Source organism: Ictalurus punctatus, chromosome 11, assembly GCF_001660625.3.
Source record: "Ictalurus punctatus breed USDA103 chromosome 11, Coco_2.0, whole genome shotgun sequence".
Classification (NCBI taxonomy): Eukaryota; Metazoa; Chordata; class Actinopteri; order Siluriformes; family Ictaluridae; genus Ictalurus; species Ictalurus punctatus.
The window spans coordinates 5,648,791-5,669,206 of NC_030426.2; the positions used below are offsets into that span (position 1 = coordinate 5,648,791).

General features: G+C 38.8%; 2 protein-coding genes across 4 annotated transcripts in view; one reads left to right on the forward strand and one right to left on the reverse strand.

Annotated features, from left to right (window-relative positions):
- anks1ab (ankyrin repeat and sterile alpha motif domain containing 1Ab) overlaps positions 1–15,206 on the forward strand; it is a 35,236-nt gene extending 20,030 nt beyond the window's left edge. Inside the window, exons 8-14 of one of the 3 annotated variants that reach the window (XM_017480564.3) lie at positions 3,911–4,039; positions 4,303–4,374; positions 6,040–6,123; positions 6,231–6,368; positions 6,574–6,750; positions 10,592–10,690; positions 14,148–15,206. In XM_017480564.3, the coding sequence (XP_017336053.1) occupies positions 3,911–4,039; positions 4,303–4,374; positions 6,040–6,123; positions 6,231–6,368; positions 6,574–6,750; positions 10,592–10,690; positions 14,148–14,186 (738 nt within the window). In that variant the 3' untranslated portion in view covers positions 14,187–15,206. Of the gene's footprint in view, positions 1–3,910; positions 4,040–4,302; positions 4,375–6,039; positions 6,124–6,230; positions 6,369–6,573; positions 6,751–10,591; positions 10,691–11,835; positions 12,865–14,147 lie in introns of those variants that run through there. The other 2 variants (XM_017480562.3, XM_017480565.3) reach the window with 2 other exon arrangements.
- A 133-nt stretch (positions 15,207–15,339) lies between these two features.
- snrpc (small nuclear ribonucleoprotein polypeptide C) lies at positions 15,340–20,416 on the reverse strand. The gene is made up of 6 exons (XM_017479143.3): positions 20,290–20,416; positions 19,809–19,851; positions 19,511–19,619; positions 19,295–19,384; positions 15,970–16,074; positions 15,340–15,784 (listed from the first exon to the last, which is right to left on the reverse strand). The coding sequence occupies exons 1-6, from the start codon at positions 20,295–20,297 to the stop codon at positions 15,660–15,662; spliced, it is 480 nt and encodes a 159-aa protein (XP_017334632.1). The 5' UTR covers positions 20,298–20,416; the 3' UTR covers positions 15,340–15,659.

Here is a 20,416-nt window from a genome sequence, read left to right on the forward strand (position 1 = left end):
ACAAGTGTCTAGTGAGTGGGCCACTCAAAATGGCGATATGCAACCATTATATGGACTTACCTTCATGGACAGGTTATGGAATGTCTTCAATGGACAGGTATGTGATGGTCAGTCTTAGCTGGATTAAACTCTGGCAGTGGATACTTTGCTGGTGGGCAAGGAATCTGGTCTGAGTAGGTGTATGAGATATAGACCAGCTATAATCAGCTTTACATACAAATACAGAAAGGGATCCATTACCAAACTTCTTGATCAGCAGTTGGCTTTCTCCTACTTTAGATTTCCCACAATAGCTTCAGGCAGGTGTGGGGATACTCTCCTTTCCTATGTTGAGGGCCTCATGGTTTTTCCTTGCAGACATGAGGGCTGCCTCTTCAAGAGGTAAAATCTCAGGAAGGACAACTCTCAATGTTGTGTGTATGCAGTGTAACAGGTACTTCAGAGGGCCTCTACTACAGACTCCATAGTGCTACTGGGGAGGGTACTGGTGGGAATGATTGAGGGGTGTGATTGGGAAGTTAATGATAATTTAACATAGCAACAGCAGTGTTAGTTTCTTGGTGGAGAAGAACAAGCTCAGATTTGTAAACTGTTTACTGGTCACTAGAGATGCACCGATACTAAATTTCTCAGCCGATACTGATAACTGATTTTTCAGAGTGATATTGGCCGATACCGATAGTTCTGCCTTTTATTGCTCCTTTTAAATTATTAATAATTAATTCCACAATTCTGAAGGAAATGCAAATAAAAACTTTATTCTCTCCATTTCAGCAGGTTGTTTCACAGTAACTGGTCTCATAAACAGAAATCACATTACTCACATTAACATTAACACATGAACTAAATTCTGAAGATTAAAGTAAGATTTCTTAACTTACTGAATGTAATTAATTCATATTAACATTGACTGAATTCTAAAAAACCTCCTGTTAGTCTCACATTCACTCTCCACAAACAAAATCATTTCTACTCCATCACTGAACATCAAACTGGTCATATATAATATCAACTTTTTTATATATTAACATTAACTGGATATGAAATACACTACTCTACAGATATATTTTTCTGTGCAATGTATACTTTTTTGCCAACTCATCTTCATCAGTGAAGATCTTTCATCAGTGTACTGGCACTTTAATTCAGCACAAGCAGCTCGGCAAAAAAAATTATTACTCAACGCCGAAACTCCCGCTTCACTGCTGCAGCGTCCGGTGTAAAATTTTAGCAGTGCAGAGCTTACAAACTGCAGTTTTGTCGTCATTCCACACAAGAGACCTCATCTTTACTACCCACATACTACCCACATACTATGACCACAAGTGGTAGGAATGTATAGTGACCAGTAGAGATGCATCGGTGCATTCCTATCACTTTTGGTCATAGTATGTGGGTAGGGACTAAAAGAATACGTTCACGAGTAGTGGTCTACTGATGAATCAGCCCAGCCAATTAATTAGGCAGATATCAAGCGTTTCAAGGTAATCAAAATTGGTTGATCAGCCTGCAAGCCTGGACAATTAATAAAAGTGCTTGAGCTCCCCTATTTATTCACTCCTTTTATCACATACTGCCTTCAAGCGCAGTGAAATGCCTCAGAGAAAGCACAGGCATAGAGAATAAGCCTGTATTCTTAGCTCCACAAGAGTTCATTACTTTGACTTAATTGACTTAATCAACTTAATTAAGTTAATTGTATTACCACCATTAATAAGCTGAGTTGAGGGTAACGTGTTAGAAAGTAAAACAACTTTTTCTGATCTTGTCATACACTGTGCGCTAAAATTACTGAAAGAACTATGATTTTTCACTTTGTAGTGTATTTTTGTAGGTTTGGTAGGTTTTGAAAGTAATGTGAAAGTAAAGTAATTAGTAATCTGATTACTGTTTACATGCAGTAATCAGTAATATAATCGGATTACAATTTTTAAAGTAGTAATAGTAGTAGAAAAAGTTTTATCATAACACTTGCCTTGGGTATTGTCACTGTTTGTAGGGCTACCAGACCGATAAAATATAAAACTTTTCTAACTAGGCTAGTTTGGTGTCGCTAGCCAAGAGCCAAATGTCATGTCACAGCAAACCAGTGACCACATTTCCCATCCTGCACTGCAGCTTACAAACATGGCCGCCATGGACTACACTTCCCACACACACCCACGTTCACCTTCGCCGGAATTCTAATCACACACACCTGTTGCCAATCTCACACTCACTCAATCTATGTTATAAAAGAGACTTTTTGAACACCATGACGTAGTATTGAGTGTATTCTCGTTACCAAGCAGTTGTTCTCCGTTTCTGGGTTTGAGTCATGTTTATTGACTTGGTTGCTCATTTTGGATTCTAACCTTGCCCAGTTTATGCCTGTTAATAGATCGCTTGACCCATTGCCTGTTTTGACCATGCTCTTGTTTCATGATTTTGATTTGTCTGCCTGTCTGTCTCTATTAAACGTCTTTTACTGCATTTGCATCCGTCCTAACCTCCATTACGTAAGTTTCGTGACAGTATGGGTTTAGCTGCTACAGTGCCCTTCAAAGTACATTATCTTCCCTTATGATCTGCTCATATCATGTTCACGTAAACTGGGAATCATATAAACATTTACACACCTTGTTTTCCTGCTGAGCATGAGAGAATGTTACTTTTTCAGTTTCAACCCCTTTACTGGTTTAAAAAAAAAAAATCCTCACACTGACTGTGAGCGCTAGCATTTGGCTGGCTTGAGAGCTGTCAGCCAATAAGATACGAGTATTTCCACGTATTTCCGGTAAACCCTGTCTGATTGGTCTCGCCTCCGTTCACTGAAGATATAAAATTACAACACCGCCATCTTCTTTTACTGACGTTCAGTTATGTAGTGGTTAAAGAAAAAAAATATTTGGGGTAAAATATGATTTATTTTAAAAATGCCTTTTACTTATTGTTGTTAATATTGTTTTCTTAACAAATAAATTTGTAACACAAGTAACATAATTTTATTGACATCAGTAACTGTAAACAAATTATATTTTAAAATGTATTTAAAACACATTACATTAATTTAAGATGTAATGTGTTACATTACTGTGTTATCAGAAAAATGTATTAGATTACACCCAACTCTGTTTGTCACCATGACACCCACTAGGACGTTTAAGGAAAATAAATTAACTGGTTGAAGCCCAGACATTCATAATCCATGGGCTGTTTGTTACTGGGCAATGGGACAGTGAAAGTGATGCAGCATGAAGCTTTTATTGGATTATATGATCAAATGAAGTTCATTAATCCTATGAGATTGTGCTCAGTGACAGTTTTGTTCATAAAGTTTGAATTGTAACTGATGTGAGGGCATGCATCTGCTAGAGCACTGCAACAGGTGGAAATAGCCTATATACAAGCCTATGACACTACACTCACAGTTCGCTTACAAATAAGCAAAGCTTAGTATCTTCACTTGTGCACCTAAGCACTCTACTGCTATCCACTTTGGGCTTGATTGCTGTGCTTTAATGTCAGAAATGTGCCCCTACATTACCATGGATTTAGCAGAACATACATAAATAAACAATTACAGAAATAAAAAAAATTAAGAAATTGAAAATGCAGAAAAGGATAATTAACTGAATAAAAACTGAAAATTAATATATGTGGGAATATAATCAGAAACATATAAATACAAAAATAAATCAATAAACACATCAACCAATCATTCAAATAAAGAACTGAAGAATACAAAAAGGTAAAGAAAAAACTAAATAAAACCTAAGTGAATGATATTTACACAGGTTAGTGCTTTTTAAAACTATTTTATTTGACTAATTGATTTATTATGTTTTTTTTTTATTTATTTATTTTTTTACTTATTTATCCTTTTAATTCTTTTGCTTTGACTTCACCATTCATTGGTATGTTTATAAAGGACCGGCATACAGATCGACACAAGGAATCCCGGCGGACCCCAAGCCAGTCTGCTACATACACCACTGTCTCCACATGGCACCACCATCCTGAGAAGCTCATCACAGAGGCTTGTTGCTATGAAGCTAGTGTAAGTCATTATTGTAGCTTTAAACATTTTCACATACAGTACATGCATATCAACATATGCAAAGCATATGCAAAACGAGACCTTTTGCAAGATACAATGGTTTAACTGAAGTCCACACAAAGCTTCATAGTTATCTATACTGTACTATCTGTGCTATCTATATTGTACTGACAGGCAAAGTCAGTACAAAAAAATTTTTATTCTTAAATGACTGAAAATTTTAATGTGTTTGATCAGCTTTAACACAGATTCTGTCTTTATAGTATCTTGGGTCTGTGATAATCAGAGATCTCCGAGGTATTGAATCTACACAGGAAGCCTGTGCAAGAATAAGGGTAAACACAATCTTTTTTATATACATATTTTTAAAAATCAATTATATTCCTGTGCAATATCACTTAAATGTAAAATGATTCAAAATTGTATCACCTCTCAATAATTGCATTATTTCTAAGTAGACAAGTAGAGTATTTCCTCTTAGGAACAATCAAAAAGAAATACTTTAGAAAGACTACATTGAAAATACAGACCTCAAAGTAGAAACTCAATGAAACAACAGTGAATACAGCTGTGATCACTGACACACAAGTTAGGAAAACTGTGATCACTGAAACAAAATTGCCTATAACTGTGATTTCCAATTATCCTAATTGCATGAACATGGTTATAAAATGACCTGTGAACACCAGAACTTTCTCAATTTTGGACATATGGGCTGTGTCTATCTGCATGTCTGCATCATGGGTCCACATGGAAAAGAATTGGCAGAGGAATTGAAAAATCTGATTGTGAGACTTCACAAAGATGGGAAAGGATATTGGAAGATTGGTGACCAACTAAAAATCAATTGAAACACAGTTGCAGCAGTAATCAGGAGGTGTAGAGCAAGCCATAGTGCCACTATTCAGAGCTGTATTGGTCGACCTTCTAAAATGAAGCCATGGACAGTGCGCTACTTGTGTGACTTGTCACAGGGGTTATCAATGGAAATCGAAGTTGTGACAGCTCAGACAATGTGAAGGACGCTGCATAGCATCAACCTCTATGGATGGCATCCAAGAAAAAAGCCCTTGCTTGCTCTTCGGCACAAAACTGCAAGATTTTGCTAAAGAACATGAAATATTGGGACCTGATGAATTTTGGGAGCACATTCTTTGGTCAGATGAGATCAAGATCAATTTGTTCAGCTCAGATGGGGTCCAGCATGTTTGGCATGAACCTGGCCAGAACTACCTCAGTGAATGCATAGTTCCGAGAGTGAAGCACGGAGGTGGGAGTGTGATGATATGGGGCTGCATGAGTGCAAAAGGTTTTGGGGAGTTGACATTTATAGATGGCACCACTAATGCCTGTGGATATACCAAAATACTGTCTGCCATGATTACTCCCAGTCTCCAAAAGCTTGGCAGAAGAGGAATATTACAGCATGATAATGATGCAAAACATGCAAGAATTTCTAAAGAAGAAAAAAATTAAACTCGGTCAAGTATGTCTCCTGACTTGAATCCAATAGAACACCTTCAGGGTATTTTAAAGAGAAAAGGTAGAGAAACCCAACCTCTATAGCAAAGAGCAGCTGAAACAAATTGTCTCTGAAGAATGGCAGAACATCTCTACAGAAATTTGTGCAACACTGATATCCTTCATACTGGGGAGGATTGAGTCTGTCATCAAAAATAAAGGTGGACCTACAAAGTATTGAAAAAATAAAAGATTTGAATTTCTGTAATGAAAGGTGTACTGACTTTTGTTATATTGAGTTCCTACTGCAGGGTCTGTATATGTAATATAGTAAATCTAAACTATTAGTTTTAAATTTTATGTTCTGGCTGCTTTTTGTTTACAGCCCTCATCCACTGTTCTGATGTTCTGCCTATTTTCAATCAATGTTTTACAGAGATACTCATTTAACTAATACAGAATAGCAGCATGAATAGCTCAGTCTAATCAGCTCACCACACTTACAAACCCACCCTGCCTCTTTGCATCTCGTTTGTAAGAAATCAAAGGACCACCGGAAAGGCCCTGTCATAATCCTCTCCATCACCTATAAAGGAGTCAAGTTCATTGACGCAGCCTCTAAGGTAGGATGAAGTTATTCAGTCCAAATTTATGCAAAAACAAGGAATCACTGAAAATGGTTTAGTCTGTGAAAAAATGCCCTCGTGCTAGAATATTGTGGCCCTTGTAGGCTATCGTGGCAGAGCATGAGATCCAGAACATCTCCTGTGCGGCTCAGGATCCTGATGAACTTCGCACTTTTGCATACATTACAAAAGACCTGAAGTCGGGGCACCACTTCTGCCATGTTTTCACTACAGTTGAAGTGGTGAGATCCACACTTCAGTCTCCAAATAAGTACAATCATTTCCCAGGATTAAACATTGTTAATTAATACTGAAATAGTAAGGCTCCTCCTGAAAGACTGTTTTTAAATAATTTTCAACAAGACTTTCTCCATGTCAGTTTTGTCATGAACCTAAACTTGCATCTCCCCTATAAGTTCTACTCACCAATGTTGTTTTCCAATGCAGACGCAAACCTATGAGATCATCTTGACTCTGGGACAGGCATTTGAAGTGGCCTATCAGATGGCTCTTCAAGCACAGAAAGCCCGACGTCACAGTTCCTACAGTGGGGCAAACTTGGAGATCATTGAAACCAAGAGCAGCAGGCCAGTCTCATCTCGCAACAGCATGCGCCGCTCAATGGTAAGTAATAGGGAAAAAAAGCCAATATTAACCGTCAATAATCAAGATACATGAGGGGCTCAAAGGTATTTTCGTTTTTATGCTTTCAGAGAACAAACATCACTGTTTTGAGAAAAATAAAGATTTACATTTGGAGTCGTTGAAGTTTAAGTCAGAAAACTTGTTGAAATATTTGACGAAGTTTTCCTCACATTTTGGTAGTTGTCAATAAAAAACTGGTCAGAAACAAACTGGGCCTCTGTGGCTGCTCCAGGTCCTGTACATCAGAAAACGTCAAATACAACCCCGATTCTGAAAAAGTTGGGGCAGTTGGGAAAATGCTAATAAAAACAAAGAAGAGTGATTTGTAAATGTACTTTTACTTGTATTTAAACAAAAAATGTATAAAGACAAGGTATATGATGTCTTATCTAATCAACTGCATAGTTTTTTGAAGTTAAACGTTAATTTCAAAATGATGTATGCAACACATTCCAAAAAAGTTGTGACTGGGGCAATTTAGAACTAATAGCGATGTGACATGTTGAAATAAGAAGGTGATGTGAAACAAGTGAGGCAATCATCTAATCATAGTATACAGTATAAGGAGCCTCCAAAAAATGCCTAGTCCTTTAAGAACAAGGATGGGTCTAGGCTTGCCAATCTGCCAACAGATGCATCAGCGAATAATCCAACACTTTGAGAACAACATTCCCGAAAGACCAATTTTGGTCTTCTACAGTGCACAATATAATTAAAAGATTAAAGGAATCCGGTCAAATCTTGGTGCGTAAAGGGCAAGGCCAAAAATCACTTCTGAATGCATGTGATCTCTGATCCCTCAGACGTCACTGTCTTAAAAACCGTCATGGGTCTGAAATGGATATCCTAACATCGGGAATACTTTGGTAAACCTTTGTCAGTCAGCAACACTTGCCACTGCATCCACATATGCAAGTTAACGCTATACTTTGTAAAGCAGAAGCCATCCATCAACACTGTCCCGAAGCATCGCCGATTTCTCTGTGCTCGGTTTCATCTGAGATGGACAGTAGTACTGAAATAGTAAGGCTCCTCCTTACAGTGGAATCGTGTTTTGTTGTCCAACGAGTCAATATTTCAAATACTTTTTGAACAAAACGGCCGTTGTGTTCTCTAGGCCAAAGAGGAAAAGGACCATCCAAGATCATCCATGGACCATCCAAGCCTCAGGTGCAAAAGCCAGCATCTGTTATGGTATGGGAGTGTGTCAGTGCACATGGCATGGGTAACTTGCATATCTGTGAGGGCACCATTAATGCAGAAAAATACGTACACATTTTGGAGGAACATATGCTGCCATCCAGAGCAGGACAACAGCACAATGACTTTGAGAAGTATTGAGTGTTATCACCATACCAAGCATTTGTACCCTGTTCCTCGTTTTGTTTCATGTTCATTGATCTTACTTATCTCCAAAGCTCCAGCCTGAGACCTGAGAAGTTATATCACCTGCCGATCTCCAACCGGAGGTAAACACGGCGACCTCCTCCCCAGAGCTCAAACATGAGACCCACGAGGTCATCTCACCTGCAGAGTTCCAGCATGAGACCCATGAGGTGGTCTCATCCCCAGAGCTCCAGAATGAGACCCACGAGGTCGTCTCACCTGCAGAGCTCCAGCATGAGACCCATGAGGCTGTCTCATCCCCAGAGTTCCAACTTGAGACCCATGAGGTAGTCTCACCTGCACAGCTCCAGCATGAGACCCACGAAGCGGTCTCATCCCCAGAGCTCCACAATGAGACCCACTATGTCGTCTCACCTGCAGAGTTCCAGCCGGAGGTCAATGTGGCAACCTCATCTGCAGAGCACCAACCTGAGACCCATGAGGTCGTTTCACATGCAGAGTTCCAGCCGGAGGTCAACGTGGCAACCTCATCTCCAGAGCTCCAACTTGAGACCCACAAGGTAGTCTCACCTGCAGAGCTCCAGCATCAGACCCACGAGGCGGTCTCATCCCCAGAGCTCCAGCATGAGACCCACGTGGCGGTCTCATCTCCAGAGCTCCAGCAAGTCAAGTTCCTACTAGAGGTCAAAGAGCCGACCTCTCAAGCCAAGTTCCTGTCCGAGGTCTAAGATACAACCTATCAAGCCAAGTTCCTGTCTGAGGTTGAAGAGATGGCCTCCCAAGCCAAGTTCCTGTCCGAAGTCAAAGAGACGACCTCTCAAGCCAAGTTCCAGCTAAAGGTCGACGAGGTGACCTCCCAAGACAGGTCTTGTGCATGATTAGAATGAATGAGTGTGTTCTGGGAATTGCAGTCCATGGTGGCCATGTTTGTAGGCCGCAGTGCAGGATGGGAAATGTAGTCACTGGTTTGCTATGATATGACACTCGCCTTCTGTGCCTCCCTCGCAGTAGCTCTGGTGAACTCAACACAATAGGGAAGGAACTGGCTGAATGTCGCTGTATGTCGAGCTCACTCAGCAGGTCTGTCTGGTAGGCCTGCAACACTGCCATTGCATGCAGTGACCCACAAGCAAGACCCACTACCGCATAGGCCTTGCCCACCAATGCCGCGGTGGCCTTACATGGCTTGGATGGCAAAGCCACCCCCCTAAATTGCCTGCCTAACATTCAGCATAGTTAAATAGCTGTGCTGTTCATTCCCCCATGGTGGCCGAATAATCAGACATCGCGGTGTTATAAATACCGCTTATGTAAGGTTTTCCACAGAAACGTGATAATTTTAAGGCGTTAACAAAGACCTCTCGAGGGCTGCCCTGGCATGCTCCAACCCTAGACACTTCACGCAGAAAGTGTGTCCGTCTCCTCCATGATGAATCGGGAGCAAAGCGTAGCACACTTCCTGAATTCTTTATCACTCATGCTTTCCTCTCTCTCTTTTTTAAAGGGACAGAAAAGTAAAGAGATTTCTTTTTTTTTTTTAAATGATAGAGAGAAAATGAAGAGCCTTTTTGAGAGCGTTACACAAATGACCGACAGGCAGTCTAAGTGAAGATAATAAGGCTGACGGCACGGTTTACAGGTGCTGTTTGTATATCACACGACGCGCTTAATTGCCACGTCACCTGACCACGGCAGGCCTATAAATATGCATGATCTTACACAAGATTCAGATACTGGTCACACGCGAGAGCGCTTCCCACAGTGTTAAGCTAACATAACGTTGAGTTCTCTTTGAAAGGTTACATCAGTTACTCTCATAACTTTCAAGACATCTCAATAAAAGTTTGCTTTTTTGACACACAGCCATAAAGTCACTGGGATTTGTTGTTTTGGAAGTTGTGCTACTTATAGAACAGATCAGCTTTCAGTTGCTTTTCCATCTGTCACTTTAAACATTTCAAAATGCAAATGAATTCTTGAACACAAATATACACAATATTCAATCTCATTGCTTGTCACTTTCGAATCATCAGCAGTTGCCTTTCAGGTGAGTTTGACACAGGTTTCAGGTATCTTGCCTTGCATGTTTAGCCTTCTTCTGCTTTAAGTAAATACAGTTTTCACCACGCATGGAAGCATTTCTTCCCCATTGTCATATTTGTTTGTTTATATGTGATCATTTAGATGCGTTACAACCTAAATACATTTGAGTATACTTTACAAAGCATACAAGATACAATTTGGAAAAAAAGATGTTTCTACATTGTTTTGATATACTACTGAAGGCAGTTTCCAGAATACATGCACTGACACTGTAATAGAATTCAATTGTGTACATGATTTAATTTTTGTTGTAAGTGCACACTATACCATAATTAACTGGCACTTGTGATTTACCTTGTGTCTGCTCCGGTCTTGTTGTATTAGGCCTTTAACGTGTATGTTTCTGTATCTTACTTCCCTTCCTAAACAGGCTGCCCCTGTGTCTGAATGCCATTGCTGCTACTGTCACATCTGTTCTACCCACCGCCCCTCCTACCTCCCGCTGCCCTCTGTCAGCCCTGGAGTTCAGGTTCTACTCTCTTTTATTCTTTCTCTCTTTCCATTTCCCTCTCTCTCTCTGACCTAGCCTCATACCTTCCCATACCCTCTTCTGACCATTTTCAGCTAACTAATTTTCTTTCACTTTTCATTATTTAACTTTTGGATATTTTTCTTATTACGGTTTTTGGTTGTCATTGTAAGGGAAGACTTTGTTGTTCTTCAGAATGAGGTTTATAAACTTTACAGTATACGTATGCAAAAAGGAAAAGAGTAGACCCTTTGGTCCAACACTCAGATGCATGAATTTAGATGCAGTGACACTTCAAAGATTCAAAGGTATTAATGCAATTGTATATTGAGGAGCATTTATTAAAAAAATAATAATAATAATAATTATTGCAATACTTAATTTCATCAGTTAAAAATCTTTTTCCTTTTACTTTCACTTGAGTACATTTTTGATGGCTTCCTTCCAGTTTTAACTGAGGAATATATTAGGGCCTTGTCTTTGCATTTATAACAAGATAATTGTATAAACCAGAAGAAGGTGTAAGAATCTTTCTATCTTATTTTAAAAAATCTTTAATTTCATCATCTTACTCAGAACTCAAAATGATTTCTGCAATATACAGTGAGGGAAATAAGTATTTAGCGTGTCAACTTTGTTTTCAGTAAATATATTTCTATGAATTCAAATTATTATTAATAATTATTCAAATGAAATTTTCACCAGACATCAGTATTCACTCAAGAAATCCGGAAATATAAAGAATTCACAACATTAAAGTCCATAAATAAAGTTGATTATAATAAAGCGGAATGACACAGGAAAAAAGTGTAAAAAAGTATAAATAAATAAATAAATAAATAAATAAATAAATGAGAATTTCCCCCACTGTAAATCTTAGCTTTAAAATCAACATAACAGAGAAAATGAGAAAAGCACATACTTTCAGTACAGAAACCTTCTCAGTGCGAATAAGCCTGTAAGCAAAAGTATTAGAATGAATGAAGTCACACAATATCTCAGTTGACAATGTGCCACATCCAGCTTGCAATTGTAAATGTTCACTGTGATTTCTCCTGCGTCATGCCCATTCTATGGCACATGTGGTGGGTGAGCATTTGCAGTCTCATCCCTCCCTCCCTCCCTCCCTCCCTCCTCCCTGGCAGATGGAGCCCATCGAGCAGGAGACAGATGTGCAGTCCTTGGGCAGCAGCTGGCACTTTGACCTACGTGACCCCTCCAGGCCGGCCTGCAGTGCCAAGTACGAGACCACCATATTCTGAAGCGGGGACAACTGTCCTAACCAGCTGCCCTGTTAAGCCCCCTGAGAGAACTGTAGTGCCCTGTGCCTTCTCACTGTGAATTGTAGCCTCCCTCAGGGCAAGTTCTGCTCCCTGCTCTCTCACTCACTCACTCTCTCTCTCTTTCTCTCTCTCTCTCTCTAACTCACCTTTGTAGTCTTCTTGGAGAGCCTTCTGCCATCTTCTCCATTATGACTTTCTGTCTAGACTTTCTGGACACTGCCCTCCAGTTGCCCTCCTTGAAAATTCTCAATCTGATGGTCTGTGGAGTCCTGACTTTTCAGACACTTTTTTTGTATCACAATGCTGAATGTTAGCAGTCCTCTCATATCAAAGGATTTTGCCTCCGTGAAGCCTATGAGCACAAGCTGAAGTGTAGCTGTTTATCCAGTCTTATCATGCAGTTGTACCATTTAGATATTTCTTCTTTCTGACAGACACGAATCAGGCATCGTTAGCAACACAAAACTTTTGTTTGGAACAGCAATACTGTCCGTACCAGTGTCAAACATAATTTCAAACATACAGTTCATCACCACTGTAGATGCAAATGTGTAACAAATTCCTCACATTCTGCACTCAAGCACTATATCCGTCTCCACCTCCACTGCTGATTATTTCTAGCTTGCCCCATATTTCTGTAGCACTGTTTTTTTTTCTACACCAGTGCACAGTTCACTGTTCACAATTCACACCCAGTGCTTCCTCTCTCCTACCTTCCTTTGTCCTACTGGAAAACATACAACTGTCAACACACCTGCTCAGTTCCAGTTTTGCATAAAACATAGCTTGGGATTTGGAATGCAATAATAAAGATGGAAACAGGTCAGAGGCCTGATAAAGTTCAAATGCACAGCACAAATATGAGTCCCGATTCCCCAGTTATGGTCTTGTTTTTTGTTTAATTTTATATATATATATATATATATATATATATATATATATATATATATATATATACATACATATATATAAATCATGATGATGATGTTCATTGCATAAATAACCATTGTTCTTCCTCCTTACTTTAGCATATATGTGGCACTTCCAGGGCTATGACTAAGTGTGATAAATTGCAGCATGAATCTGAATGACTTACGGTTTGAAGCAGTTTTGTATTGTATTCGTACATTGTAACATCACTTAGTAAATACGGCATTTGTGCATATGTGTTCATGCTTTTTCTTAAAATTGTTGCTTGTTTTGTCAGTATGACCTGCTTAGCTCAATCAGAGATGGTGGAAACAGATCAAATATTTCAGAATTCATATTAGGTGTAAATCCAGGATAATAATGAATTCAATTATCTACCACACGAAGATAAAGAACTGGAGCGAACTGGAGCAGTGGAGGGAATGGACCAAGAGAATAATGTTCCATACAATTCTAGCTTCAGTGTGACTGGAATAGAAGTCCACAAGATGTGGAAGCCTTTCCCCCCCTTCCTCTTCAGTCTCTAATAGTCATGAGTCTAAGGAAGTGAACTTGTATCATCTACACATTTTGTGACTGATTTCAGCGGCCTCATCAGGTCAGAACTTTAAAATGAATGAAGTCCCTTGGCGTGGTGAACGTTATAATACAAATCGTCACCTTGATTCATTCCTACAAGGCAATTCCAATTGATACGGATGGCAGAAAACCTTTATATTTGTATGCCTTTTTGAAAAGAAACATCTCAGTGGGTTGTTTCATTAGACTGAAAACTCTTCTTTTTTTTTTTTTACAAGTAGCATTTAATACACTTCAAGTTACTCTTCATAATTCAGTTTGTGAATGTTCCTGTTGTGAATGTTCTGTATGTGTTGGGCTGTTATTCATGCTCAAGCTTGCCTCTGAGGTAGACTGTTAAAACAGATTTTCTTCATGAACATGTTACATATCCTCAACTCCATGATCATTACATTTACATTGCACCACTCATCATGCCTCCATCAGCCTCTCGTTTGTTTGTCACCGTTGGGTTGCTTTCATTACCTAATATGCCTCTCATTGACAGTGCAGCCCATCGCATTGCATTCTGTCTCATCACTGTGCTCATGTGAATAATATTTTTAATGTGTCAGAATTGTACTGTTAAATACATGCCCATAATGCTAAACACTTAAAAACAATTCATTTAGATACCCAAGGATAAATTCATATTTCTGAAATCAAATATATTTCTTCCTGTGTAGCTGACTCCACCTTTCAAGTTTCCGGACACCAAGGTGTGAATAGAAGTGGAAATCAGGTGAATCATAACGTAAGCGAATGAGAGAACAAGATGTGTCAATCATTCAGTGGCACAGAATTGCAGCATGAGGAGATTGATCCAGTACTGTGTGATTTCTCCTTTGATGAGTTTAGACAAATTCGCAATGAGGATTTGTGCATTTGGTTGTGAGGTGGGTCTGTGCGTACAACAACCACAGCATGCTAGTCTTTTATTTGTTTGAATAAACATACTGTTTACTTTACTATTTAATAAGAAGTCAAATAGGATATTTTGGAGAAACTGGAATCTTAGTATTAAGCTCTGTGAGATCGATTATAAGTTACAGTCCTTAACGTGGGCTTTTAGATATAGGGTACTTCCATACACAACATGAAGATTGAGAACTGCAAAATATCTTCCTTATACTCAAGACTCACTCTACAATAAAAGGAGTGAGGATTTTGTTCACTTAATGTTTGCTTTAACAATTGCTTGGATGGATTTTTTGTAATGTGAGCCAAAAATATTGAAAATGTTAAGAGTAGGGCTGAAAATGTACACCTGAATCAGAGCTGACTGGCAAATATAATTCCTGTCATTCAATTCTGAATGAACACTGTGCAACATCTACAAAATGGCTTTAGCTGGAGGTACTCAACTTTAATCACACTGTGAAATGACAGAAAATAAGCATTTACCTTAGAGCTGTTACTCATTATTCTTGATGTGATGGGACATTTAACTTAAAAACAAAACCAAAAAAAAAAGAAGGGGGAAAAAAAAAGCATGTCCCTCTCTTCATAAATCACTTACATTTTCTATATGTCGCTTGCACTTTATTTTGTTTACACTGAGTATTTGGATATGATGTCAAGATAGAGACTTGCCAAATGCTGTAGCATTTATATCCTTGAATTAAATAACCATGTCTATTTTGGGGACTAACCTAAAATGTTATATAAAATGTTCATAATTCTTTCATTTAGTTGTCACATCAATATAAATGACCTAATAAAATTTAATGACTTCTTTTGTGTCACCTATTAAGCAAATTAATTATGTTTTCCATACTTCATTCTGGAATCTTCTAATACTTGGGGGAGAAAAAAGTAAATCCCAAGTTTAGTTACTGATGCTTGCTTCTTTTAAATTAGAATTAGCAGAGGCATATCTGAGTTTGTATTTTTATTTTATTGCGAAAACAGTCCTAAAAAAAATGTTCCAACACTAAAACGTAAACCAATCTGGCTTGGACGATCACATGTACTGTATCCTAATTAACAAATATGAATCACTGCCCGGGGTGGGGGCGGGGGGGGGGGGGGGGGTGTCATTCAAATTAAAAAGAGAGAGAATATGGATCCTTTTAAATGAAAATCCATGATCTTCTGTTGCCAAAACCATTGAAACGGCAAAATGGCAAAAGCCAATGTATGCAGTTAGCGGAGTCTTTGTTTAGAAGAGGAAGGCAATCATGGCACAACAGTTATTTCTATCGATCTGGTCGTGCCAAGCCAGGTCTTACAGGGAGCATCATTGGCCGAGCAGGAGGTCGCATCATGTGGGGGCCTGGCATCATTTGCATATGCCCACCCATAGGGGGCCGCATACCTGGGCCTGCAGAAAGCAGAAGGACATTGTTGTAAACCTGGACACCGTAGATACTTTAATTAACTGATTCTTTTATTAGCTATATCTATAAATCATAATGATAAGACCACTGTGTATATAGTGAATTTTTTTTTTACAGGGTTGGGGGTGAAGGAACTCAGTATATACTTGTTAACATTAAGTCATCCTACCTGGACCACCAGGCATCATGCCATGTGGAGGAGGACCCATCATGGGCATCATTGGAGGGCCACCCATTGGAGGAGCTGGTAACATGCCTGGCCTAGGTGGTCCACCTGTAATCCAAACACTCGATGTCAGTGGATGAACACTAACACGTTGATAAATACTTTTCTCATGCAAAAAAACACAACATTAGGCCCAGTCTACACGTTAGTGTAAATGTTTATTAGGGCTGTCAATTCCTGCATCACACTGCACTGGAATGTCACTTAAGATTTAGTGTTCAGATATATTCAAATCTTATTTAGAGGTCGTTCTGCACCTAAACATTTGCATTGGCATAAACATGGAACATGAATACTGTGTTCCGCATATTTAGGAGCAAGAAGGTAAGCAGCGTTTTCTTTGGTTTTACAATCCATCACTGTTGCTCCCCATGGCACAGACTAGTCAACGTTTCCATCGTGTCAGGAGACCGCTGTTTTTGGGCTGTTTTATTTGTGCCGCAAAGAACATGGAAAACCATACTTCATTAACAACCGTACACTAGGAAATTGCAAATTTCTAATAATGAGAGTAAATAAAGAGATGCAAAATATAAAACTTCTCTATTACATTACGTTACACTATTTAAGGACATACCGGTTCTTAAAATACACGTGTGGACGAGCTAGCGGCAGAGCACAGCATGGCACATCCTTATAGCTTAATAATAAACCCCTAGCTTAATGGTGGATGGAAGATGCATCTACGACAGTGTCTGGGAGCTTTTAATGCCATGTTTAATTACGGCCTCGGTGGCATCGGAAAACAAGTTCGGCTCGGCCTCTTTGAGCAGTTTGAACCACGTTGACACTAACAAATGAAAGTTTTTCCGCTGCATGACTAGTCAACAGCTTGCAGAATAGCCTGCGACTCCGAATTCATTCCTCTTCAGGAAAAAGGACCATTCTGGCCAAAGTTACCATGGTTGAAATTACCTAATTTGTTTTATAGTTTGGGAAACAGAACTAACACCTCTACATGAGACTTTACCTCAGATGCCAATCATGAATACTTCAAAGCCAGTCCCTTCTACCACACTGTACACACACATGTTCTTGTAAATGAAGCCGACTAGCTTGTCTGTCATGGGGTTCTGCAACATGATGAGTAATACATGAGTGAAAGAAGGAAAGTGAGGTTCTTTGGAGCGGGTCACTTTGATCCACTAGCCAGCGTTACTAAGTGTCCTACATTTGAACTCGAAAAAAATGTTGCACAAGATAGCGTTATCATGTGTATCCTCAATCTACTGCACTCTACTGCCTGATTCCTATTTCTCATGTCAAGCACCAAGGGTAATTTGGCCAAAAAGGTTTCTACACATGTACATTAGGCAACTAAACAAGTAATTTGGGATATTAAACATTCTAATGTGTATTCTTGCCTATGACGCATGTGTTCAATATTAAAATTTGTTTCAACAGTCCCAGGGTAAATATATAGGTTCCATCCAACAACAGGGTCACACTATGCATTTATTACTTGCTATACAACTTTAAGGGTTCACAGTAAACCAACTACTGTTATAATGGTAGTCTTATTGACATTTTAATATCGCTACTATTCTCCAATAGTACTTTCTCTCTTATTTGTTCTAATTATATGCATATATGGATTTACTCAGCAGTATTGCTGAATACTTTTAATGACATCAAAAGTGCCGGTGATTTGAGTGCAAACAATGAATCAGCTTTAAACGCATGAAAGCAAACTCCTACCCACTAGTCTCTTATTTACATTTCATGTGTTTGACACCCAGTTTACCTCGTTATACATCTAATTTATGTGCATCTCGCACCTGCAGATGTAGCAATAGTGAACAAACACAAAGAAAGCATTCAGCCAGTTATCAAAGTCTGAGGAAGGCACGAGGAAAGTAGTCAGGAATAAATTTCAGAGAAACCGAGATGCTTTTGTCCAAAGCTGCTCCAAACCAAGACAGTTAAACGTGCTATTCTTTTATAAAGCAGTTTTCCAACCAGACCTACAGGTAGTTATGTGACCGAAAAGCAAAGTTTCCATACTTAGCAAATAAAGAAAACCTTATTTCATAAACAAAATGCTGAAAGAAATTAGACACTGAAAAGCCAACAATTTTCTTTTTTCTTTTTTTTTTTTTTTATAAAAATGCATCTGACATGATGTAGTGCTGGAATAAATTTTTATAACAACCCCTGAATTAAAAATTTGGTACAAAGTTTGTTTGTGCAATTGTGCTCAACATTATTACATTTCTCTACTCTAATTACGACAGACATTTTTTCCCCAAGTTATCCAAACGGTAGACTCAAATTGGCATGCACTCTGACTGCATACATGTCGGATTGTACAGATGCACCAAAGATTAAATTGGAATGGAATCCTCATATGCTTGTTTTAGACTCGGATTGGACTGTCCATAAGCTAGATGAAGAAGAGCCATTCCCTTTATATAATTTTTATTTTTAGAGACACGTCTCTCTTGACCCATAAATTTGGCCTTATAATTAAGGCTGTCTGAATATTCCTAAGAATGAGAAGTTCACTGCTCTTTTAAAAGGGTGTACTTGCATTATTATGCAGTTATATTATCATTATATCAGTGGCATAAAATAATGATATTGTTTATCGTAATTATTTCTGGGACAATGTCGTCCAACAAAAGTAGTTACCGTGATCTACTCATGGGGCCGTGGGTCTAGAAAATAACGTGTGTCTTTTGAGGAACTAGTGGAAACCTGTGATTAGGGCTGGGTAAAAAATATCGATTCTCTGATTTTAATCGATCTTCAATTTAACAAAACGATATTCTTAATGCGCGTGTTTTACTTGAGAGGCTGTGAATATTATCTGTAGTTCGCCTCTTGTTTTGAATATGGAAAAGGGTTTTATTTCTTAAACAAAGTTATTGATGAATTTCATTGTTGCAGATTTACAATGTTTTTATTTTTTTACAGTTATGTGTGTGTAGTTTGTGCATTGTATGCACATATTCATGATTTCTTGTTACAATGTTTATTACTCAAAGTAAAAAGTAATTAAATATAATTCTGTGGGCCCTATTGTTCACGTAAATGTGTATTTCAGTAATATAGCCAAGTAGGAAGGTTTCCGTTACCTGCGTTTATATTAAAACTAACGTTTTAAATGAAGTATTGTTAACTAATAGATACTGAATCAAAACCACATAAATAAGAATCGAATCACCAAATTGGTCACAATACCCAGCCCAACCTGTGATGCATGTTTTAGTGGATAATTGGATCATCACAGGTAATGTCACAATGCTATTGTTCCTATAGGACTTACTGATATTGGGATGAGGGAGCAGGGATGCACCCGGAGGGGCAGCGCCGGGGAACGGCGTGGGTGGAATTTTCCCCTGCTGGAAAGCAGCAGCTGCAATACACATAAAAAAACATTTATAAATCCACACAACAAAACAGGAAACACCCCCTCCCATTGGGTGCACTACCGGACTAATTAAACTCCAAAAACAGGTCTAAAGACTGACAAAGTACTTACTTGTTTTGTCTATCAGGCTCTGCGCCTGCTCCTCCATCCATTTCTGATAATAGTCTTTCACATTTTCTTTGTGTTTACGTCCACTACAGTGAGTTTTCCTTACTGACGGCTGAGAAAACAGAAGATTCAACATTTGGGTTATTGGAATATGCCAGTTACTGCTGTATTACTACTCAAGGCATGCAGCTTATAGACGTTTCTGATTAATTATATAGTCATACATACACATATACATACACACACAGATTCCTCTAGTGCATTTTAAATGAATTACTACAACAAACATGCGAAAACCTACCGAGTCGTGCGTTAAGTACGTGTCGCAGTAGTCACAGTAAAACCTGAAAGAGGAAACGTGTGTAAAGATGCAGTTTTTTTTTGAATGACAGACATGAAACCTGCTCGCCAAGTTAGCCTCCACTCCTAGCTAATCTAACACAAATATCAGCAGATAGATAATTAAGGTAATAATGCTAATTTATTAGGTTTATCTAGCAAAGAATATTTACGTTATGCGAAAAAATAAACCGAAATACACACGCTAATACAACTGTGGTGCGTTTAGGTGAACCAACAATAGACACAGCTAGCGAGGTAAACAGTGAGATATCCAGCTAGCGGTAAGACTGACTGAGAGCTGAATGCGAGCACGTTACTCAGAGATTAAACCCCGTGTTTAATGCAGGCTCGTCGCCGAAGCAGAGAACATAACAATATTATTTACAAACACACATTTCAGTTGATGGTCTATAAGACGAAACAGCATTAATTAAACTTACTTCGGCATCTTCACGGGCAAATAAAATGTGGCGCCCTAACCGGATGTTCATGGAGTTGCTCTCGCCTCGATAAAGAGTGCGTCGGCGCCACCAGGCGGACAGGAGGAGCAACCAGTACTGTGATCCT

Excerpts from the sequence above, each read along its gene's own strand:
- snrpc (XM_017479143.3), bottom strand. Across the intron at positions 19,620-19,808 it reads CGTACTTAACGCACGACTCG|CCGTCAGTAAGGAAAACTCA; the intron begins GTAGGTTTTCGC and ends CTGTTTTCTCAG. Across the intron at positions 19,385-19,510 it reads GAGCCTGATAGACAAAACAA|CTGCTGCTTTCCAGCAGGGG; the intron begins GTAAGTACTTTG and ends TGTGTATTGCAG.